The sequence below is a fragment of the Chlorocebus sabaeus genome, chromosome 10 (assembly GCF_047675955.1).
Source record: "Chlorocebus sabaeus isolate Y175 chromosome 10, mChlSab1.0.hap1, whole genome shotgun sequence".
In the NCBI taxonomy this organism is placed as follows: Eukaryota; Metazoa; Chordata; class Mammalia; order Primates; family Cercopithecidae; genus Chlorocebus; species Chlorocebus sabaeus.
In genome coordinates, this window is record NC_132913.1 from 57034210 (window position 1) to 57059189 (window position 24980).

Consider the following 24980-nt stretch of genomic DNA (forward strand, 5'->3'; position numbering starts at 1 on the left):
AGTGCTTCATTATTAATTTGTCTTTCCAGTAACCTTAGGTTAGGTTGAGAAAGTACCCATGTTATCTGTGTTTTACAGATCTGAAGACTAAGGATCAGAGAAGGTTAGTAATTTGTGAGAGGCTATGTGTTAGATAGGTGGCAGAGATGAGCCTTAAGCCTGAGACTAAATCTCTCATGCTTTCCTTTTCTAACTATACTGTTTACCAGATGTTGGTATGTTAAACTTTCATCCTTCTTCCTTTTGGGTCCAACACATTCTCTTATTTGTCCATAAGAATCACCTGCTGCCCCTGATTAGAATGCAGATCCCTAGGTGTCCACCCCACAGAAGTCTGTGCATGGGGTGTGGTAGTTGTGGGGGCTGCATAACCAGCATCTTACATCATTCAATTAAGATGATCTGATTTGTGGAATTAAACTAAAACCCACCCACAGGAGAACAAATAGATGCTATTTACTCAGAGCTTGCTGTAAAAGGGAGTCCCAGTCACCATCACTTGACTTTGTCAGAAGCTCAAAGGTGGGGCAGAGGAGTGGGAAGGTTTATAGAAGTGAAGAAAAGCCCCAGGTATGCTCTGATTGGAAGTTGTTGGCATGGGAAAGCGGCAAGTAGGCTACTAGAAGCGTGGGTATTTTATGTGGTTGGTTTGCAGAACATATTTGGCTTTCTCTGGTTGGTGCTGAGGTGGAACTAGGGGTAAAAATAGGGAAGTTGCACTTTGGAAGGCCCAGGCAGGAGGATCGCTTGAGTCCAGGAGTTTGAGATCAGCCTGGACAACATAGTGAAACCCTGTCATGAAAAAAATTTTAAAAATTAAAAAAAATTGCACACCTGTAGTCCTAGGTACTTGGGAAGCTGAGGCAGAGGATCTCTTGAGCCCAGGAGATCGAGGCTGCAGTGAGCTAAGATCGTGCCACTACATTCCAGCCTGGGTATTACATAGCAAGACCCTGTCTCAAAAAAAAGAAAAAAAAAAAAAAAATTGGGCAATTGCCAGTCGTTGACTACTTCCTGACTGTTCTGGTTCAGCTGCTACCAAGGTTGTGGTCTGGCTTCCTGGGCTTCTTATGTGGTTCAGAGTTCTGTTGTCATATACTATCTGACCATTCATGTATATTCTGTTTCTGAGACCACACTCTGGGAAACACGTGGTCCTCTGGTGGTGGTGAAGGTCCCTGTGAGCTAGGGACCATCTGTCAACACTCTTACCACTACTAGTGCCTATCCCTATCAGGCACTCGAAGCACTTAATAAAATCTTGCGAATGAATGAATGAATGATATGCAAAAATATTTGATACTGGCTTTAGTTGGAACAAGAAAACGAACTTTGTGTACCACATAGACATCCATGACTAGACTGGCCGTCACCAGAAAGGCTGCTCCTTCCAGCTACTATGCTCTAAATAACAGTAACCTGAATCCTAGCACGACTGGACTTCGCCTTGGCCCCGGCTGCCCAAAGTTTTTCTCAAAGCTTCAGCTTAACCCCTGATGTGCTCACCAGCCCCAAGGCGCCCTCCTGAGTGCTTTGCGGGGGGTGGGATGGCGTTTGTGGGAAAGGCCGGCTACTTCTGGCATTTATTTCAAAGGCGCCTCCAATCCCTGACCTTTAGTTGTGCCGCATTCTCTCCACTCTTTCCCCCTTCTCTGTCCTCACAATTGGGTCTGAGCTGGTGAAGCCTACTGAGGGAGGGGAGTGTACACACACGCACACGCGCGCGCGCACACACACACACTCACTCATATATGATGTTATTAATAATTCAGGACTCAGGTTATCTAAGAGAAGACGCTCGACCGGGTGTGAAAAAGCGCGCGGGAGAGAGAGCGAGCCAAGGAAGGGGAAGGCGGCGGCACGAGCTGTCTCCTGGGGAAGCCGTCCCACCTGCTGTGGGGGGCGCCGCCGGGGAGGGACCGAGCCGCGCGCACGCCCGCACGCCCCGCCCCGCTCGCCGCGCTGCCCGGCGACCGGGGAGTTTCCGCGAGTGGCTTCGCGCCCAGACCGCGCGGGGGGCTGTTCGGGTGGAGGCGGGGGAGCCACCGGGACACCAAAATAGGAGCTGCTTGTGGGGTGGAGCGGCACTAGCTGGCGGCCTCCGAGCGCCTCTTCCAAAGATGGTCAGAGGGGCCGGAGGCGTCCCCGCTCCCGCTCGCTGCTAGCCCGCGGGCCAGCGCCGCGTCCCGAGCCCCGGCGGGAGGTAGGTGCGGTGTGCGGACCCGCAGCCCGAGGCCGGCCTGCGGGGAGCGAGCGGGGCCGGGTGCGGGGAGCGGGGCCGGGCGCTGGCAGGGAGGCCGCGCGGGAGAGGAGCATAGACAATGGCCGCGCGGGCGCCTGGCCGGGCCGAACGCGTTGCGCGGGGGCTGCCTGCGGCGTCCTTCCCACACCTGCACGGAGCGCCAGGCAGAGGGACGCGGGCACCGGGCCCACGGGCGGCATGCGGCGCCCTCGAGTCCAGCCCCGCGCCTGGCCCCAGGGCGGGGCGGTCTCCGGGCGGGAACGTGGGCCAGGGCCCAGGCGCGGGGCGCGGGGCGCGCGGCGCGCGGAAACCCCTGCGGCGGGCGCGGGGGAGGGGGCGCGGGCTGCAGAAGCTTCGCCGGGCCGCCTTCCTTTCTCTCCTTCCTTAAACGAAAGGGCTCAGGATTTCCCTTTTCTGAGACCTCTTCTTGTCCTTTTATATTTCCATCATCCCTTTCTTGGCCTTTCGATGTGATTTGAAAGGGAGACGAGCTCGGGGAAAAGCTTGAATTGGGGCCGAGCCGAGACACCTGAGGTCCGGCCTCGAGTGGGGTGACCCTCGGACACTTTCCTTGCCTAGTGTGGGATCTGGTCTCCTGAACGCCAGGCCAGGGTAGATTGCGGTGAATGGAATAGCAAATCAGTACTCTCAAAAGGACTACTGAAAAATCCGGGGGCATCATTTCAAGCCCTGAGCTACCCTGAATTTAAATTGACCACCATATAAATGATAAAACTGGCCATCCACATTTTGCATTTATTATTTAGAATGCTGAACTTAGTCCAGTTTTGGAGTATATCCGATGCTAGTCAGTTATTTAGCATTGATTATTTGAGATAATGTGCAAAATTGAAAACACATTTGTTATTTCATATTTATTGCAGCCATGGCTCTAAAAGGACAAGACGATTATATTTATCTTTTCAAGGATTCAACACATCCAGTGGATTTTCTGGATGCATTCAGAACATTTTACTTGGATGGATTATTTACTGATATTACCCTTCAGTGTCCTTCAGGCATAATCTTCCATTGTCACCGAGCCGTTTTAGCTGCGTGCAGCAATTATTTTAAGGCAATGTTCACAGCTGACATGAAAGAAAAATTTAAAAATAAAATAAAACTCTCTGGCATCCACCATGATATTCTGGAAGGCCTTGTAAATTATGCATACACTTCCCAAATTGAAATAACTAAAAGAAATGTTCAAAGCCTGCTTGAGGCAGCAGATCTGCTGCAGTTCCTTTCAGTAAAGAAGGCTTGTGAGCGGTTTTTGGTAAGGCACTTGGATATTGATAATTGTATTGGAATGCACTCCTTTGCAGAATTTCATGTGTGTCCAGAACTCGAGAAGGAATCTCGAAGAATTCTGTGTTCAAAGTTTAAGGAAGTATGGCAACAAGAAGAATTTCTGGAAATCAGCCTTGAGAAGTTTCTCTTTATCTTGTCCAGAAAGAATCTTAGTGTTTGGAAAGAAGAAGCTATCATAGAACCAGTTATTAAGTGGACTGCTCATGATGTAGAAAATCGAATTGAATGCCTATATAATCTACTGAGCTATATCAACATTGATATAGATCCAGTGTACTTAAAAACAGCCTTAGGCCTTCAAAGAAGCTGCCTGCTAACCGAAAATAAGATCCGCTCTCTAATATACAATGCCTTGAATCCCATGCATAAAGAGATTTCCCAGAGATCCACAGCCACAATGTATATAATCGGAGGCTATTACTGGCATCCTTTATCAGAGGTTCACATATGGGACCCTTTGACAAATGTTTGGATTCAGGGAGCAGAAATACCAGATTACACCAGGGAGAGCTATGGTGTTACGTGTTTAGGACCCAACATTTACGTAACTGGGGGCTACAGGACGGATAACATAGAAGCTCTTGACACAGTCTGGATCTATAACAGTGAAAGTGATGAATGGACAGAAGGTTTGCCAATGCTCAATGCCAGGTATTACCACTGTGCAGTCACCTTGGGTGGCTGTGTCTATGCTTTAGGTGGTTACAGAAAAGGGGCTCCAGCAGAGGAGGCCGAGTTCTATGATCCATTAAAAGAGAAATGGATTCCTATTGCAAACATGATTAAAGGTAAGTGGAGATTATGTTTATTTTGTATTTTTTAGATGTTTGGGGCTAGGCCAGCAGTCTCACTTCTCTTGAATTTATCACTTTTGGATGCTATCTAGGAACTATAGTGAATTATACAAATAATGCTGCACAGAATGTTCCAGATAAAAACAGGATAGCATAGTTCCCAACTTGTCTGAGAGTTATGAGAATTTATATTCAAGTCAAGGGCTAGATGAAGAGACAAATCTGGACAGTTTTTCATTTTTTCGTGTTCTTAAAATTGCACCCTTTTAAATTCTGCTTTAAAATTCTGCTGTTCAACTTTTTTCCTCTCAAAATATGCTGATCAGCTTTCAAGAGGTCCTTCATTAAAACCTTGGAAGGTTTGGTCCCTACAGGATGTAACAAAGTACATTCTTCCAGGAACTAGAGACAACCTCTACTTTTGCAATTCAGTCCTCTCTGAGAGCAGCAGACACCATACTCTCCCTCATGTGGCCCACAGAACCTGGCACACCCCTGGGTCTCGGTATCTGTCTGATAAACACTATTTTCTTCTGTGTTTGGCGATTTGTTAGCCTTGCTCTCCTTCTCTCCCACTGGAAAAAAAGTTGAACCGGAATCTTATTTCATTGTATTTATTCATTGGTGCTGAGGAGCTGTACAAAAACAACTGGTAGGTTGTTACCAAATTTGTATCATTTTGTCCCAAATGTTTCTTCCCAGGCTTTTCTGTTTCTTTTTTAATGCTAGTGAGAGTGTGGGAATTTGACCTGGTCTGGAAATCTGACCTGGTGTGATCCTTGGATGACAGGCAGGAAGCCGAGAAGCAGAACAGTCTTGGGATCAGGCATGCTGCCTCTGAAGCTAAACTGCCTGCATCCAGATCCCTGCTTTCCTCTTACTTGCTGATGAGCTCTGGCAAATTGTTTAATCACCCTGTGCCCCCGTTTTGTCATCTGTGTAATGGGGATGACAATATTACCTAGTCTTGGATCATTGAGAGGATTAAATGAATCTATGCTTGTGAAGTGCCTAGAGCGGTGTAAGCATGCTATACACAGAGTAAGCATGCTATAAATGTTAGGCATGATTGTCCTGAATGTCGGTATTGAAGGACATGTCGGCTATGATAGAGCAGAAATTCGTTTCATGTTAAGTCGTGACCACTCTCACACCAGGGTGGGAGAAGGTAGCGGAAAACCCGGTGCTGTTGCTCCCCTGGTTTTTGGCTTTGCCTGAGCCTCACCACTACTTGGCGATTCCAGGAGGGCTCTGAATGTCCTGACTCCTCTTCTGCAGAAGAAACAAGGAAAGTCCATATATTTAAGCAGCTTTTGTAAACTAGCATACATTTCTGATTCTGTTTTTTAAGGATGATGTAACAGTTTCAGTGGTTTTGTGGTTCAGAGTATATTTCTTTCTTTCTTTTTTTTTTTTTTTTGAGATGGAGTCTCACTCTGTCTCCCAGGCTGGAGTGCAGTGACGTGATCTTGGCTCACTGCAACCTCTGCCTCCCAAGTTCAAGCAATTCTCCTGCCTCAGCCTCCTGAGTAGCTAGGATTACAGGCATGTGCCACCACACCTAGCTAATTTTTGCATTTTTAGAGGAGATGGGGTTTCACCATGTTGGCCAGGTTGGTCTTGAACTCCTGACCTCAAGTGATCCCCCAACCTCGGCCTCCCAAAGTGCTGGGATTACAAGGGTGGGTTCAGAGTATATTTCTTTGAGAATGAAAGCTTATTGCTTTACTGAAATTTTTAAAATTTATATTTAGAACAGTGCTTGCTGAAAAAAAATATGCTGCGATGGTGTGTCTATTGTGAAAGAAAAGCCATATGTGTGCTTGCCTTAACCTTGAGTGGAGAGGGAGACCCTCATACCTCAAAGTCCTCCCTCACCTGCTAACTGGGTCTGAAATTCCAGTTTTATACTGTGAACTCAAAGCTTTGATTCTTGTTTATATCTAGTCATCCCAGGGAGAGGTAACACTTTGCCAGTTATGTGCAGTTTTGACTAATACTTGTTTTGGTGGGTGGACACATACAGAATTTTTTTAAAACAATTTTTAAAGTTTTATTTTTAATTTTTAAAAATAGAAATGGGGGTCTCACTATGTTGCCCAGGCTGGTCTTGAACCCCTGGCCTCAAGTGATTCTCCTACCTTGGCCTCCCAAAGTGCTGGGATTATAGGTGTGAGCCTCCATACCCAGCCATACTGAACTTTTAGATTCCCATTTTTCGGTAGAAAGGATGACATTTTTTTCAGTTCGTTTTATTTTGTAAATGAATGAGTTAGCAGCTTTCTCTGGTAATGAACTTAATTTGGGTACAGTCAAATTTAAAATTTATTTCCTTTTTTGGTCCTAGACCCAAATTAAGTTCACTAATGTACAGAGAGGAAATACATACTTGGCTGTTTAGGAACTCCTGAGTCTTTATTTTTTTCCATTATAACTGCTCTACTTATAAACCCACTTTTATTTTGGAATAGAAAGGAACAAGAAGATTGAACTGTATCCTGCAAAATAGTGCTAAGTAAAAGTTGGTGGAAAGACAAAACCAACATTTTCAACTAAAATGATCCTCATCATCTTTCTTCCTTTTTTCGTCTTCCCTCTGAACCCATTTCCTCCCCCTCCTCCTCCTCCTCCTCCTTTTCCCCCCCTCCTCCTTCTTTTCCCCCCCTCCTCCTCCCTCCTCCTCCTTCCTCCTTCGTCCTTCTCCTCCTCCTTCTCCTCCCCCTCCTTCCCCTCCTCGCCTTCCCTCCCCCTCCTCCTCCTTGTTTTGGCATCAGTGATTCCAGTTTTCCCAGCTCAGGACCTCAAAATCAGTCTGGTTTGCCTCTGCCTCAGTCAGTCATCAAGACTGTGTGTTTTACCTGTCTCTTTCCTCTATGCTCTTCCCTCCATACCCAAAGCCCCTTCAAAATCAGGCCCTTGAGACTGCCCACCCTGGCCAGTAACTAGATCTTTCTGGTACCTGTTCTTCCTTTGTTAGTCACTCTATTACTCTGTTTAAAAACCTTTAAAATCTGGCTGAATTAAATCCAGATTCTTTGTTGGGCATCAGTATCCTTTGCTATATGGCTTCACCTTACCATGCCAGCCTTAAAGTCCCATGTAACAACCACCAGTGTGCCATCTGGCCTGGTCAAACTGGGCTACTTGACATTGTCCAGTAAGCCTTTGCACTGGCTTTTCCCTCTGTCTAGAATGGTCTCCTCTCACCCATACCTGCCAACTTCCTACCATCACCCAGGTCAAATACCACCACCACCTGCTGTGATTTCCCTTGTCAAATGCAGGGTTTTCTTGGCCTGACCATGCCCAGCAGTTCATCTGTTCCTTTTTAATTGTGTTTCTTCCATTTTATACCTACTGTTCTAATTGCAGCCATGTGCCACTTAACAACAATGGGGATATGTTCTGAGAAATGTGTGATTAGGCAATTTCATCATGTGAACATTATACTTACACAACAGGCTATACCATACTAATAGTACAGCCTAACACACACCTAGGCTGTGTGGTATAGCCTGTTACTCCTAGGCTTCAATCCTATACAGCATGTTACTATACTGAATACTCTAAGCAATATAACACCATGGTGAGTCTTTGTGTATCTAAACATAGAAAAGGTACAGTAAAAATACAGTATAAAAGATAAAAATGGTAGACCTATTTAGGGCAATTACCACGAATGGAGCTTGCAGGACTGGAGGTTGTTCTGGTTGAGTCAGTGAGTGAGTAGGGAGGGATTGTGAAGGCCTAGGACATTACTGTACACTACTGTAGTCTTTACTTTTTACATTTTTTGAGACAGGATCTTGCTCTGACACCTAGGCTGGACTTCAGTGATGCAAACATAACTCACTGCAGCCTTGACCTCCTGAGATCAAGCGATTCTCCCGTCTCAGCCTCCTGAGTAGCTGGAACTACAGGCATATGCCATCACACGTGGCTAATTTTTTATTTTTTGTAGAGATGTGGTCTCACTTTGTTGTCCAGGCTGGTCTCAAACTCCTCCTGGGCTCAAGTGATCCTCCTGCCTCAGCCCCCTAAACTGCTGGAATTACAGGCGTTACTGTAGACTTTGTATAGCTTATAAAAATATTTTCTTTATCCTTATTCTATAAGCTTTTATATATATTTTATATATATATAACTTATTTATTGATTTTTTTTTACTTGTTAAACTTTTTTGTTAAAAAGTAAGACACAGACACACACATTAGCCGAGGCCTATACAGGGTCAGGATCATCAATGTCAGAATCATCAATATCATGATGTCTTCCACCTCCACATCTTGTCCCACTTGCAGGCTTCCAGGGGCAAAAACAGGCATAGAGCCATCCTCTCCTATGATAACAATACCTTCTTCTGGAGTACTTCTTGAAGGACCTGCCAGAGGCATAGATTTATTTACACCATCATCACCAGAAACACATGAGAATGCTTTATGTCATGTCTTTTTTTTTTTTTTTTTTGAGACGGAGTCTGGCTCTGTCTCCCAGGCTGGAGTGCAGTGGCTGGATCTCAGCTCACTGCAAGCTCCGCCTCCCGGGTTTACGCCATTCTCCTGGCTCAGCCTCCCGAGTAGCTGGGACTGCAGGTGCCCGCCACGTTGCCCAGCTAGTTTTTTGTATTTTTTAGTAGAGACGGGGTTTCACCAGGTTAGCCAGGATGGGCTCTATCTCCTGACCTCGTGATCCACCCGTCTCGTCCTCCCAAAGTGCTGGGATTACAGGCTTGAGCCACCGCGCCCGGCCTACTATGTCATGTCTTTAAAACAGCTACCACAATATCACTAGGTGATGGGAAATTTTCCACTCCATTATAATTTTATGGAGGTCATTATGCATGGTGCATGGCTGTATTTGTGTGCACGTCTCACCCTCTCTTAAGAGCACAAGGAGCCTTCTCTCTTTATTCTTTTGTCCCTTATAGCACTTAGCACAGTACCTTGCATTTTACCATCAGTAATAACAAAAACAACAATAAATTTAGCCCAGTGTTCACTGCAAAAAAGAACAAAAGATCAATCTAAAGATGTGATTTTAATTAATACATAGGTGTGGGAAATGCTACTGCCTGTGTCTTACATGATGTTATCTACGTCATTGGTGGCCACTGTGGCTACAGAGGAAGCTGCACCTATGACAAGGTTCAGAGCTACAATTCCGACATCAACGAATGGAGCCTCATCACCTCCAGTCCACATCCAGGTAACAGAAATACTATCTCAAATAGTATATGTTGTGATGCAGTTTATCAGCATAAACGATGGCTTAAAATGGTCTGGAAATAGAAAATGCTGATTTTATTATAGACTATACATGGGCAGAATTAAAAGTCTCAGAATATTCATATATATCCACCCAACAATAATCACAATGAGATTCTGATTGGGTCACATCTACAAATATTTTCCCTGATGTCTTTATACAGTGCACATTATAAGTTTATGTGGTCAAAAATGTTAGCATCTTTAAAATTTTTTTCCACTTAATTCTTTTTCATGTTTTCCTTTCTGTGCCATCTTTCATTTACAACATGAATTATATAAAACACAATGTTCATAAGTAGCTGAAAAGCACCTTCTATCAAATAGTCAGAAAGGGTACCCAGTGATTGAAGTTCAGCTAGAGATTGTTTCCTGTTTTAGAAGCATGTTCTTTCTAGGTTTCACTTACTATTAAGCACTCACTCCTGCAATGTGCAGAGCCATATGTTGGCCTTACCTTAACACTCATACAGGGAACATGCTGTCTGCCCATAAGGAACAGCCTGCCTTCTTGAATGTCTTTTGTTCTTTGACTTGTCTCTTTATGAAGAGCTCAGAGGGAAGCACAGGTTTTAGTCTGTTTCAGTTATGCCATAGGTTTAAGTTACTTTCATTAGGAAAGATTCACATCATCATACCACCATGTTACCTTGAATCATTTTCCATAGAGCATCAGGTTTCCGTGTGGGTCAGTGGAGAGGGTAGTTGAAATTCCAAGCTGGAACCATCTGTGAGGACTAGTAATGCTTACCATAGATCAGGCACTGGCTAAGCGCTTCATATGTGTATTACCTCAGATTCTCGCTACAAGTCTGTGAGCAGGTATTGTTTGTCACCGTTTTACATATCTGGAAATGGAGGCTTAGAAACAATAAGTAACTTTTCCAAGGTCACAGTTTCACAGTTTGAAAGTGGTGGACCAGGATTCAAAATCTGGCGGTCTGATTCCATAACTTGTGCTGTAGCCACTAAACAGTCTGCCTCTCCTTAAGGGAGCAGACTCTCCTGCTTTCAACCAAGGCAGCTACTTCCAGCCCATACATCATCTATCCCATATGATGGTTCAGCTGAAGCACACCTAAATCTGGTGCTGCATCTCCATATGCCCAGGCTTTGCGTGAGAAGAAACTTCAGCCACAGGCTTCCCTGGCTCCAAAGACGTCATGGAATGGGTAAACTTCTGCCTCCTAGTAGCCCAAATGGACCATCCCAGACTCCCCACCACTTTCTGCTGTCATCAATGAGTTATAATGGAAAGGAATAATAACAACTCATAGTGAGTAATAGCTAGCATTTATTTAGTCGGTGTGTGGCAGGCACAAACTACTCCAGTAATTTTACATGTGTAATCTGTTTAAACCTCAAAATAATTCCATGAGCTAGGTACAGTTCTTAACACATTTTATAGGACACTGAGGTACAAAGAGATTAAACAAATTGCCCAAGGTTAGCCAGCTAGTGCTTATTAGAACTGAGGTTCAAACCTAGACAGTCCGGCTTGAACTTCACTATTAGCTCACCTGAACCTCATGTTAACCTTAGGAGTTAGATGTTACTCTGCCTATTTTGTGGATAGACTTATCTTTACAAAGAAAATCCAGTGTATGAAAAGTCAGAATTCATAAATTAGAGGGCAGTTATTTATATTATAAACTTAATGTATATGTCATTAAGAGGTTCCCTCAAAAATAAGTTTCCCATAACAGATTTCATATAGCTTATTAACTACATGAAAAGGAGTCTGAGAAACAGTGTCACTTTGGACTTAATCCAAAGTATTAATAAGCCATGGCAAATTAAAAATCCAAAATAAATGTTAAATTATAGTATAAATCAATGGTAACATATAATACACATCCATGTGTAAAGTTTTGATTTACATTGAACTTTTTCCTGATGAAACATAAAAAACAGATTTTAAATCAGTACCTTGCATGATGTGTTCTGTTTAGCTTTCACAGTCCTTAAAATATTTTTGAACTGGCTTGTTACCAATATTTAAAATTTAGGAGATTTCAAATAAAAATCATGATTTCTGTCTTTTAGAGGAAATGGGAAGACCCGGCAGCCTTGGATGTATTCCTTCTAGGCAGCAGTCACGGGAGCCGGGGGGCAGCTGTTCCCTTAAATGAGGCTTGTGTGCTCCGTTTCACCACGGTCCTTCCAATTCTCCTCACGTCACTGACCTAGGGGTCCTGTGCCATTGTTTTTCTTGCTCCCGGCTGGCTTTGCTCAGCTAGTCTGTTAAATCCGTAAGCTCTTGAAGGCTGTGTATCTGCATCCACTGAATTATAGCAAGGTTTATTTCTTATGGATTTTAGCAGCACCTCCTGAGGAATTAAAATGTCATCCTTGAGTTGACCTCATAGAGATACATTACTTACACTGAGAACAAATGACTACTATTATTTTTTAAAGATAATATAAGTATTATATTTTATCTTAACCCCTTTAATGGGGTAGTTTCTATGATTGGAAAACATGAGACTGTAGTTACATTGAATTCAAGGTGACATTTATGGAGACCCTATATTGGAAAAGGTAGGATTCTGATAATTATATAAGATGATTAAGTGCTAGTCTCTACTACCATAGGAGCTCAGAATCCAGGAGCAAATAAACATACATAATGGAAATACAGGGCAGTCTCTGCTAAGTTCTGTAAAAACAAGTGCTATTGAAATTGAGAATAAAGAGAGTGTAAGTCTAATTAAGGGAAATCTGACCATCTTAGAATGCTTCCAACGGTGGGTGGTTTTGATCTGGGCCTTAAAGAATGGCCCCAGATAAGGAAGGTAGTTCTTGAGGAAGGGTTTTTCTGGCAAGAAGTCAGTCCAGTGGAGGAAGGTGGAAAGGAAAGTTTCAGGTGTATTCCATTACCTGGGAGTAGACGTGAATGAATGGAATGTAAGAGGGTAGAATGGGAGATCGGATGGGAGAGCTCAGTTGGACAGCATGTCATGGAGAGCTGTGAATGGCAGTCTGGGTAGCTTTTTTTGTTTGTTTTTTGAGATAGAGTCTCGCTCTGTTGCCCAGGCTTTAGTGGAGTGGAGTGATCTCGGCTCACTGTAACCTCCACATCCCAGGTTCAAACTATTCTCCTGCCTCAGCCTCCCGAGTAGCTGAGATTACAGGTGCCACCACTATGCCTGGCTAATTTTTTGTATTTTTAGTAGAGACGGGGTTTCACCATGTTGGCCAGGGTGGTCTCGAACTCCTGACCTTGTGATTCGCCTTCCTCAGCCTGCCAAAGTGCTGGAATTACAGGCGTGAGGCACCGCACCCAGCTCAGTCTGGGTAATTTTTAAAATGCAGAATCATCAAAGGTTTTCAAGCAAGAGAATGATGTGTGATCAGGTCTAGGCTTGTTTTTGTTGTTGTTATTGTTTTGTTTGTTCTGTTTTTAAGATAGTCTCGCTCTGTTGCCCAGGCTGGAGTGCAGTGGTGCAATCTTGGGTTCAGCGATTCTTGTGTCTCAGCCTTCCAGGTAGCTGGGATTACAGGCATGCGCCACCATGCCTGGCTAATTTTTGTATTTTTTTTTAAGTAAAGATGGGGTTTCACCATGTTGGCCAGGCTGGTCTTGAACTCCTGGCCTAAAGTCATCCACCTGCCTCAGCCTCCCAAAGCACTGGGATTACAGGCCTGAGCCACTGAGCCTGGCCCAGCTCTGGTTTTAAGAAGAGAACTCCTTTTAGGTAGATTGGGAGAAAGACAGCAAGGGGATCTACTAAGACTATTGTGTTTAACCAAGGGAGAAATGCTGAAAGCCTGAAGAAGTGGTAGAAGTAAAAAGAGGAGCTGATGTGATGAATGTCGTGGATTCAACAGCTGATTGCTTCCTTGACTGACAGCATACAGGAGATGAGGGAGAGAAAGGAGTTGATGGTCATCTCAGGGGCTCTGGCTGGTTGTCTGGGAGAATGGGGAGTACTGAAGGAGAAGCTGACAGGAAGGGAGAAGAGGGGAAGTGATGAACTCAATTTTATAGTTTAGAGTGAAGGAATCATTGGATAACCCAAAAGAGCTGTCCAGCAGGCAAAGGAAAATGTGGGTCTGCAGCTGAGGAGGAGGGAGGTAGCTGAATGTAGAGATCTGGGGATTGATTGCTTGGATGGTGGCTGTGGGTATGGGGATGAATACAATGCCTTGGGAGGGTGGGACCAGCAGTACAGCTATGGGCAGAATCCTAGGAAAGGGGCAGAGTTGAGGGATAAGCTGAGGAAGAAGAGTGTGTGAAGAGCCGAGAGGAAGCAGTATGTGATAAAGAAGGACCTGTGGAGAGCTGTGTCAAGTGGGGAGAGAACTTTCCTGGCGCTGCCATTTATTTACCTGCCTTGCCATCGGCAAGTAGATTAAGCTCTTGGGCCTTACTTTCCAGTAAAATCAGGAAGTTGGACTACATAAACTTTACAGACTCTTCAATGAGAAAATATATTAGGAAAAAAAATTGAAATCATTTCAAATGGATGTTGTGGTTTTCTCTGAATCCCTCTAGCTGTTTGTTCATATCACTCATCTAACACTGAATACAGACTGCTGTGTGTTGATGTTTTATACTTGTGTGCAAACTTTTGAGCTGTGACAGATGGCGTCACTCCCATTCTTGATTATTCATTTGTTCACTCATTCACGTCTAACATATCTGCTGTGTGCATCCTACATGCTGCTGTATACACAGTGCCAGGAGCACAGTGAGCAAGGCACAGTGCCGGAGCCTCAGTGGCTTAGAGGGATTCACCAACAAGATAAAAAGCAGTTACAACTCAGGAAGAAAAAGTTCCTATCAATAATAATAGAACATGTGTTGTATTTGAGTAAAAGAGAAAAAATAATTAGGAATCACTTTACTTTAAATATTTTTACTGCTATAGGAAGACTGAGATGGCTTTCTTAACATATGAATGAAAAATTGGGGTGTTTTGATAAACTTTGAGTAATTTAAGAAAAGCCTAGTAAGTGATGTTGAAGCACTTTTACCAAATGATAAAATTTTTGAACTATCATTAATTTTCACAATAACCATTAATTGAATGATTCATATAATTGATATAAGCAGTGTTTCACAAGTACTTGAAACAAGTAAATCCTATAAAAATTCAGCATATAAATAACTGAAAGTAACAAATGAATTTTTAAGAAGTAGGATAATTATTTTCTTGGATGTCAGTAACTTGAGAAAAATATGTGGAAGCAAAGCAAAAATGCAATCTTCTAAGGCTTTCCTTAACTGTCAAAACCTAGGGAGGGCCGGGCACAGTGACTTACACCTGTAATCTCAGTGCATTGCTTGAGTCCAGGAGTTCAAGACTAGCACCTGGGCAACATGGCAAAACCCCATCTCTACTAAAAATACAAAAATTAGCCAGGCATGGTGGCGTGCACCTGTAATCCCAGCTACAGTGCACACCTGTAATCCCAGCTACTTGGGTGGCTAAAGCGTGAGAATCACCTGAACCCGGGAAGCAGAGATTGCAGTGAGCCGAGATTGCACCACTGCACTCCAGCACGGGAGACAGAGTGAGACTCTGTCTCAAAAAAAACTGAGGGAGAACTTTACTGATAAGAAGTTGTCTTCCACTCCTAAAGAGGAAATCACTTTTTTTGTTTGTTTGTTTTTTAGAGACAGGGTCTCACTGTGTTGTCCAGACTAGCCTTGAACTCCTGGGCTCAAGCAGTCATCCAGCCTCAGCCTCCCCAGTAGCTAGGATTACAGGTGTGCACCACCACACTCATCTGGAAATCACATTTCTGATTGTATTATTCCTTCTAAAGAGGGGCTTGCTTATTATAAGCTTTCCTTCTGTGTTATAATGTGAGGACACATTGGGACACACGTGTACAAAGTACAATTCATTCATTATTCAACAAATGTTTATTGAATTCTCACAAGGTGCCAGACAGTTCCCATTCTCCAATTAGGAATAGATTAGTGGGCAGGACACAGTTCCTGTGCTGCCAGGAGGGAGAGAGAGACGATAAGAAACACCTGGCCAGGTGTGGCTCACACCTGTAAGCCCAGCACTTTGAGAGGCTGAGGCAGAGGAGGATCTCTTGAGGCCAGGAGTTGTAGACCAGCCTGGGCAACAAAGGGAGACCCCATCTCTACACAAATACAAAAATTAGCCAGTTGTGGTGATGTGTACCTATAGTCCCAGCTTCCTGAGAGGCTGAGATGGGAGGATTACTTGAGCCCAGGAGTTTGAGGCTATATTGAGCTATGATTATGCCATTGCTCTCCAACCTGGGTGACAGAGCAAGACCCTGTCTCTAAAGAAGAAAAGAAAAGAAACATTCCAGATAATGAGAAGTGCTATGGAGAGAGTTAAAACAGGATGATGTAGAGACGCCTGACTGGCCCTTTGAAGAGGTGAGAGTAAGATAAGACCGGAATGACAGGAAGGATGGAGCTGTGCAGAGACCTGGGGAGAGGAGAGACTTCAAGGCAGAAGGAACAGCTCAGCCATAGTGCGCTAAATCTTTCCTTGCTTTAATTTGAATGCACTGACAAATCCTCCTCTTCCTTTGGGGCGAGGGGTATTTAAGTGTAATTTTATGTCTGCTATTCCCAGAGAGTGAACTGACAGGCTAGGAGTGATGATAAAAGCGGGGGTGTGGAAGAAACAGGGCAGAGACCAGGATGAGGCAAATGAGGTGCTTCAGGCACAAGGCATATGACTCACAGAGTTCTGCCTGCCTGCATTTTGCACCCTAAGCATCTCGCTAGCCTTACTCTTGTCACAGCCCTGGGAAGAAGGAAGAAGTAGAGTTGTGAGATATCCTGGTGCTTTGAAGATCCAGCAGGTTTGGGTGTAGAGGGGGAGATAAAATGGAAAACACTAAAACAGCCTAGGAGGACCCCCCCATGTACAGACTTCCAGCCCCAGGACGCAGATCCCACACAGCAGCCCTCCGCCTGGGGGCGCCCTTCACAGCTTCTAAGGATGATAGACTGTCATGCCGCACGAGTGTGGTTGTGTTTCTTTAGCTTCTTGAGTTCGTAACTGGACTGGCAGTGTGAGAAGCATACAAGGCCACCCTATGTGGCACCTGTGGCAGCAGGCGTGCCAGATTGCCTGCCACTGGTTAAAGAGACAGCTGCCAAGACCTGAAGGGACACCACCGCTTATCGAGTGTGTCTTTCTGTAAGGATTCTACTGCTACCATCTTTTACAGATAGGTGTCAAGTAAAAGGTGTCTGTGTTGGGAAATTCCCAGAAAGGTGATCTGTCAGGTGAGTTTCTCCCTGGCCTCCTACGGAGCCAGCTTAAGGACAAGCTGAAGTATAATGGCAGCATGGCAGGAACAGACGATCTGAATTAGGTGACGGGGAATGATTTTCAGCCTCAGTGTTGCAGTATTGCATGCCAGAATCAAAATGCCACCACTCCCCTATTTTTTGTGTGCTGAATTGTAAAGGATTATTACATTACCACACTGTGGAATCTCTTTTGTTTGTTATCCTTTAAAAAATTGCTCTTTTCTTTTTCTCTTTTTAAAAGAATATGGATTGTGCTCAGTTCCATTTGAAAATAAGCTCTATCTAGTCGGTGGACAAACTACAATCACAGAATGCTATGACCCTGAACAAAATGAATGGAGAGAGATAGCTCCCATGATGGAAAGGAGGATGGAGTGCGGTGCCGTCATCATGAATGGATGTATTTATGTCACTGGAGGATACTCCTACTCAAAGGGAACGTATCTTCAGAGCATTGAGAAATATGATCCAGATCTTAATAAGTGGGAAATAGTGGGTAATCTTCCCAGTGCCATGCGGTCTCATGGGTGTGTTTGTGTGTATAATGTCTGATTGAATCTGCAGAAATGACCAAGCAATCACTGTTTTGGAGTATAGTTTAAAAAAATGCAGGGTTTGAAGTTCCTTACCTGATAATTGTGTCTGGCACATGATAGGGGATCAGTAAATTGTAATTCCTAACCCCACTCTACTTCCAAATGTGGTGATTCATGGTCAAGAAAAATCTTATGTATATACACAGTTGAATCAGTGGGATTAATACCTATAATCTCTGCTTTTCAAAGGTAATATGGAATATTTGACATCTGGTAAAAGGTGAACTACCTTTGTAGTGAATCTTTTCCTCTTGGTAGCATCAACACTGGGGATAGATCAGAACCATTCTGTGGAATGAAATGTTTCTCAAGAGCCTATAATATAGTAGATAGCATATATTAAGATGTCTGGCTGGGCATGGTGGCTCATGCCTGTAATCCCAGCACTTTGGGAGGCTAAGGCAGGAGGATCACTTGAGCCTAGGAGTTGGAGACCAGCCTGGCAAGACCCTGTCTCCAAAAAAAAAAAAAAATTCCATTTAGCTAGCAGGAATTTGAAATTTAAAGAGGGAATCTTCTCTACCTCTACAAAGTCAACACTTTTTTCACCTTTAGAATTATTGAGAATGTGGATTTACTTTGTCTAGTTTTTTCCTTTATAGTGTAGATAATTTATTGTTGTTATTCTCTATTTACTGACTACCAGAGATATACAAAATACTGTGCAAAAGATTGTTACTGTTCAAAGAGTTTACAGACTAAATTTAAAAGAATGGCAAGTCTGAAAAATCGATGAGAAGATAGTCAAATATTTGTTTATGCTAAGGACTATTTTTAATTTTCAGCTTTGATGTGAATTGCTAGTTTAGGTGTCTTTAGTTCAAGCATGTTAGGAAATCCTCTTTATTCTTAAGTGTAGATACATGTCTGCATATATGATTGAATTTTAGAGCCAGAAAGCATGTAGAGCAGTTGTGATTAGTAGAAAATACATTGACAAGAAGATATTTGCATTTATTTCCCAATGCTGCCACTAACTAGATTTTGTGACTTAAGTCATTTAACCTCTCCTTGAGTTTCCTGAACCATGCACACTGGCACTGCAAATCACAGATATGCCTAGATACGGATCCTCTCACCCCTTGCTACATCCAGAGGTGGCCTGAGTGACTAGAGCCTCTGGGCCAGAACCACTTTTGTCCATTTTCCTCAGTGTGCCTATGGCATTGCTTTCCATGTGTGCCATAACCGGAATAGTTGGGATGTGTTGCTTAATTCTTTTAAACCATTAGTTATCTGTGAGACCATCTATTCCACATTCTTCATTTTTTAAAAAGAGACAATGATTATTTTTAACTTTACTGAAGTTTAAAACTACCTAGCACTTCTGATTTAAAAAAAAAAAAATTTAGAAGGAAATTTTTAATGCATTTATTTCAGATGGCATTTTAAATAGATACAAGCCAGCCGGGCGTGGTGGCTCACACCTGTAATCCCAGCACTTTGGGAGGCCGAGACAGGCGGATCACGAGGTCAGGAGATCGAGACTATCCTGGCTAACACGGTGAAACCCCATCTCTACTGAAAAAAAAAAAAAAAATAGATACAAGCCTTTGGAAACACAATATGGTACTATATAGCAAGGGCTGTAAAAATGACCATATCCTTTGCCCCATAAATTCTACTTCTATACTTTTAACCTTAAAAGTAATTCAGAAAAAAGATAAATGCATGAAGATGTTTATGTCTGCATTCTTTATAATAACAAAAATTGGGGGAAAAAATCTCCATGTCAAAGAAGAAAGTGCGATAATAAAAATAGTGAAGTATTATCCTGCCATTAAAATAATTATGTGGAAGACTGTAGAAACGTGGACATGCTTGATATGGTAAGTAAAATGAGCACAATACAAAATAGGATGCATACTATGATTGTGACTTTGTAAAATCTTTATGCATGTGGAAGGTAATATGCAAAACAAATTGATTGTGTTAGTGTAGCCGAATATGGAATGACTTTATTTATTTAAATCTTTTCTTTAATATTACTTTGTATTTTCAATAAAAATAAATCACTGTACATAGTAAGACTGCTTGAATTTGGGCTGACTGGGTTGAAGGATAGTCTGAATTAATGAAAACAAGTGAATTAGACTAGTTCAATCTGTAATTGAATTGTAGATTATTTTATTGCTCTGAAGAACATTTAGCAATTAATGCTAGAACTATTATGCTGCCCAGTAGTGCTTTAGAGATCCACTTTATGGCATAGATGAGAACAATTGCAGTCACCTTTCCCTCCTTTGCCAGTTTATCTAGGTCCTATCAGCTCCTGAGTCAAGTCTGGCCTTCTCTGGAAAGTCTTTCCTGTTTCAGCCACAGTAAGACTCCCATTGTCACATTTAAGAATTGGTCATTTATATGTGGATTGTGCATCTCTTGGCTAAGTTAGAGATTATGGACCGCATCTTATTCTTGGCCTTCTTAAGATCTAGTATTTCATATGTATGTCCAGCATACAAGGATGATGGTATGGATTATTTTTACAGAAAAGCATGCTGGAGGTACTTGAAGAATCTTGAAAATAGTTTGTGATCCGAGGTATTTAATTTTCAGCTCCTATTTTCTGTTTGTTTTTTGAATTTTTTTTTTTTTTTTTTTTTTAGTAGAGACAGGGTTTCACCATGTTGGCGAGGCGGGTCTTGAACTCTTGACCTCAGGTAATCCACCCGTCTTGGCGTCCCAAAGTGCTAGGATTACAGGCATGAGCCACTGCACCTGGCCTTTTTTTGAATTTTTAAAATGCTGTACTTTGTGTCAAAGGCTCCTGTTTTCTGTTAAAAAAAAAAAAACAAAACATTTTTGCTATGAATTTGTGCACAGCAGAAAGAATTAAAAAGGTGTACAACTTTCTGTCAATTTTTTCAAATTTGAGGTCACTGAAGTATGATGAAAAATATTTTACTAAGGCCAAGCACTTTAGTAATCCTAGCCTGTAATCCCAGTACTTTGGGAGGCCAGGGTGGGAGAATTGCTTGAGGCCAGGAGTTCAACACCAGTCTGGGAAACATAGGGAGACGCTATCTCTACAAAAAATAAAAAAATTAGCCCAGCATGGTGCATGCCTGTAGTTCCAGCTACTTAGGAGGCTGAGTGGGGAGGATCCCTTGAGCTCAGGAGTTTTAGGTTACAGTGAGCCATGATTGCACTGTACTCCATCCTGAGCAACAGAGTGAGACCTTGTCTCTACAAAAAAATATGTGTGTGTGTGTGTGTGTATATGCACACATACATATATATGTACGTATTTTTGTCTTTCACTAAAATCAAATGCAAGCCATTGCTTTGGGAGGTCAAACATTATTTTACAAAATAGTGAAAATCATGGAGATTATTTTAAGCATGGATTAAGATGAGTTTATCCAAACTTTAGAAGTTGTTATTTCTCATAGGTTTTATTTTCAGTGTTTCAGCTGGAACTGAAAGAGGATTAGCATCTAGGGTACTTGCTCGAGGCACATTGCCCTATGTTTTCACATTTATATAAATAAATATCTGTAAGCCCTAACCCTCAATGTGATTATATTTGGAGATACAGCCTTTGTGGAAGTAATTAAGGTTAAATGAGGTACTGAGGAGAGGGCCTTGATTTAACAGGATAAGTGTCATTATAAGAAAAGACACCTTGCTGTCTAAAAGCCAGAAGCAAGCCCTCCCCAGAACCCAACCATATTGGCACCCTGATCTCAAACTTCCAGCCTCCAGAACTGTGAGAAGAAAAAAAAATTGCTTGTTTGCCACCCATTATGGTAGCCCAAGCTGACTAATACAGACTACAGAGGAGATTGCCGTTTATATGATCAGTTTAGGTGCCGGATCAACCAGTAGTAAACAGTCAGCCCTCCATCCTCCCTCCCTTCACATATGCAAAGCAACAAAAAACACTTGTTTTATTAGTCTGAAAATGTCTGAAACTATAAATATGGCTTACAGTTCTTAGGTCACAGTAGACACAGCTTGGGGCTTCTGTCTGCCTTAGAGCAGTTCTTCCAAAGGCTGTGACTGTGCTGATGCCCTAACTCTTTTTCGATGGGACACTTACACTTGGACTATGCTATGGTTTGGATGTTTGACCTCTCCAAGTCTCATGCTGAAATTTGCTCCCCAGTGTTGGGGGTGAGACCTAATGAGAGGTAATTGGGTCATGGGGGCAGATCCCTCATGGACAGATTAACCCCCTCCCTTGTGGTGAGTTCTCTGTTCCAATGAGAGCTGGTTGTTAAAAAGAGCCTGGTGCCTCCCTTCCTTTCTCTTCCTTTTCTTGCCATGTGATCTCTGCACACACAGGCTCCCCTTTGCTTTCCCACTGTGAGTGGAAGCAGGTTTGAGGCCCTCATCAGATGCAGATGCCCAGTCTTGGACTTTGCAGCCATCAGAATCATGAGCTATATAAACCCTTTTTTCTTTTTCTTTTTCTTTTTTTTTTTTTTATTGAGATGGAATCTTACTCTGTCACCAGGCTGGAGTGTAGTGGTACAATCTCGGCTCACTGCAACCTCCACCTCCCTGATTCAAGCGATTCTTCTGCCTTAGCCTCCGGAGTAGCTGGGACTACAGGTGCGCACCACCACACCCAGCTAATTTTTGTATTTTTAGTAGAAATGGGGTTTCACCATGTTGGCCAGGTTGGTCTTGATCTCTTGACCTCATGATGCACCAGCTTCGGCCTCCCAACGTGCTGGCATGAACCACCGCACCCGTCCTAAATAAACCTTTTTTTTCTTTTCTTTTTTTTTTTTTTTTTTTTTTTTTTTTGAGATGGAGTCTCGCTCTGTCGCCCGGGCTGGAGTGCAGTGGCCGGATCTCAGCTCACTGCAAGTTTCGCCTCCCGGGTTTACGCCATTCTCCTGCCTCAGTCTCCCGAGTAGCTGGGACTACAGGCGCCCGCCACCTCGCCCAGCTAGTTTTTTTTTTTGTATTTTTTAGTAGAGATGGGGTTTCACCGTGTTAGCCAGGATGGTCTCGATCTCCTGACCTCGTGATCCGCCTATCTCGGCCTCCCAAAGTGCTAGGATTACAGGCTTGAGCCACCGCGCCCGGCCATTTTTCTTAATAAATTACTGATCTCTGGTGTTCTTTTATAACAATACAAAATGGAATAAGACAGAAAATTGGTACTGAGGAGTGGAGTATTGCTTTAACAATACCTAAACATGTGGAAGCAGCTTTGGAACTGGGTAATGGACTGAGGTTGGAAGAGTTTGGAGGGCTCAGAATGTAACCAGATTTAGGTTCAGCTGCTGCCGCTCAAACACCAGACATTAGAGTCTAGGATTGGTGGGAGGAAAAGCAGGTTTAATTGGAGAGCCAGCAAACTTAAGAACATAGTGAACTAGCATTCGAAAGTGCCATCTTTATTTTTTTCTTCAACTTTTATTTTAAGTTCCCGGGTGCATGTGCAGGATGTGTAGATTTGTTACATAGGTAAACGTGTGCCATGGTAGTTTGCTGCACAGATCATTCCATCACCTAGGTATTAAGCCCAGTGCCCATTAGCTGTTCTTCCTGATGCTCTCCCTCCCCCTAACCCCCATCTCCACAGGCCCTAGTGTGTTGTCCCCTGTCATGTGTCCATGTGTTCTTATCATTCAGCTCCCACTTACAATTGAGAACATGTGGTATTTGCTTTTTTTTTTGTTCCTGCATTAGTTTGCTGAGGATAGTGGCTTCCAGGTTCATCCATGTCCCTGCAAAGGACATGATATCATTTTTTATGGCTGCATAGTATTGCAGGGCGTATATGTACCACATTTTCTTTATCCAGTCTATCATTGATGGGCATTTAGGTTCATTCCACGTCTTTGCTATTGTGGATAGTGCTGCAATGAAAGTACCATCTTATGTTTTAAAATTTACCATAGGGTTTTAAAGGGAAACTTGGAGACATGTGGAGGTGCAGGGTGCAGGGTCTGTGTATCTTGTTCCGGTGGTTATCTTGGGTAATGCCTGGCCAGAGGTCTGGTTGGCAAAATCTTGACTTTGGCCTGATGGTGGTGGACTAATTGTTGGTTACTCCCTCCAAGTGGGAGAATTCCTTAATGAGGGCTCCGTCCTTGATTTGTTTCAAGGTTAGCCTCTGGGATTTCTCAAGCAAGAGCCTAATTAGATAAGCAGGCATTGCTAAAAGGGAGTGTCTAGAGAAGGAAGGAAGAAAAAGAAAGTGGGTGATTTTTAACACCAAGGCCCCTGGTTACAAGAAGACAAAAAGATGAGGAATTTAGAGATTGGAAATTCTAAGAGGTTGGAACTTCTTACAGATTGATTAATTGGTTATAACCAAAATGCTGATAGAAATGTAGACAGTATGTCAAATGGGGACTTTAAAAAATTTTAAAAAACTAAAAAAGAAATACAGACAGTAAAGGCCATGTTGACAAGGTCTCAGGTGGAAATGAGGAACTTACTGGGAACTGAAGCAGAGATCACCCATGTTACAGCACAGCAAAGAACTTGGCTGCATTGTGTCCATGCCCTAGGGCTTTGTGGAAGACCAAACATAAGAGTAATGACCTAGCATAATTGACAGGAGAAATTTCTTTTTCTTTTTTTTTTTTTTGAGACGGAGTCTCGCTCTGTCGCCCAGGCTGGAGTGCAGTGGCCGGATCTCAGCTCACTGCAAGCTCCGCCTCCCGGGTTCACGCCATTCTCCTGCCTCAGCCTCCTGAGCAGCTGGGACTACAGGCGCCCGCCACCTCGCCCGGCTAGTTTTTTTGTATTTTTTAGTAGAGATGGGGTTTCACCGGGTTAGCAAGGATAGTTTCGAAGCAAGGATGGTTTCGATCTCCTGACCTCGTGATCCGCCCGTCTCGGCCTCCCAAAGTGCTGGGATTACAGGCTTGAGCCACCGCGCCCGGCCGACAGGAGAAATTTCTAAGCAGCAAAGCAATCGAGAAGTGTCATGATTACTTTTAACAGCATATGTTGAATTGCAGCAGCAAAGGAATGACTTAAAGGCAGAATTTATAATTAAAAGCAGAGTGTAAAATATTGGAAAATTCTCAGCCTGGTCATGTAATAGAGAAGGAAAGAGCATTTTCAGAAGAGGAATCCAATAATATGATCAAGCTGGAGCCACAGGTTGCTAAAGAGTTTAGGGTGACAAAAAGGGATCTAGGTATAAATAGTCAAGACAATGGGGAAAAGGCCACAAAGGCATTTCACAAATTGAAATTTCTGCTGTGCAGCCACCCCTCCCATCACAGGCCTAGGGGTTTTCAGAGGACAGATTGGTTTTGGGGGACAGGACCGGGGCACCACTGCTCCTCACTGCCTCGGGATTCTGTTCCCAGGCTGTAGCAGCTGTGGCTCAAATGACCCCAGGAGCCGCAGATAAGATTGGTGCTGCTGCTCTAGAGGGCACAAGGTGGAAGCCTTGGTGGTGTCCATTAATTCTGCAGGCCCACAGAATGCAAAAGCTGTAGAGATGTGGCTTCCACCTAGATTTCAGAGGGTTTATTGAAAAGCCTGGGTGCCCAAGCAATAGCCTGCTGCAGTCAGACCCCTCACAGCCAG

The 24980-nt window shown here is 43.3% G+C and overlaps 1 protein-coding gene across 1 annotated transcript; it reads left to right on the top strand.

The window, feature by feature from the left end:
* Window positions 1-1930: 1930 nt before the first annotated feature.
* Window positions 1931-19488, top strand: KLHL23 (kelch like family member 23). Its single transcript, XM_007965303.3, has 4 exons — window positions 1931-2203; window positions 3127-4341; window positions 9400-9552; window positions 17114-19488. The coding sequence occupies exons 2-4, from the start codon at window positions 3129-3131 to the stop codon at window positions 17422-17424; spliced, it is 1677 nt and encodes a 558-aa protein (XP_007963494.1). The 5' UTR covers window positions 1931-2203; window positions 3127-3128; the 3' UTR covers window positions 17425-19488.
* Window positions 19489-24980: the final 5492 nt, after the last annotated feature.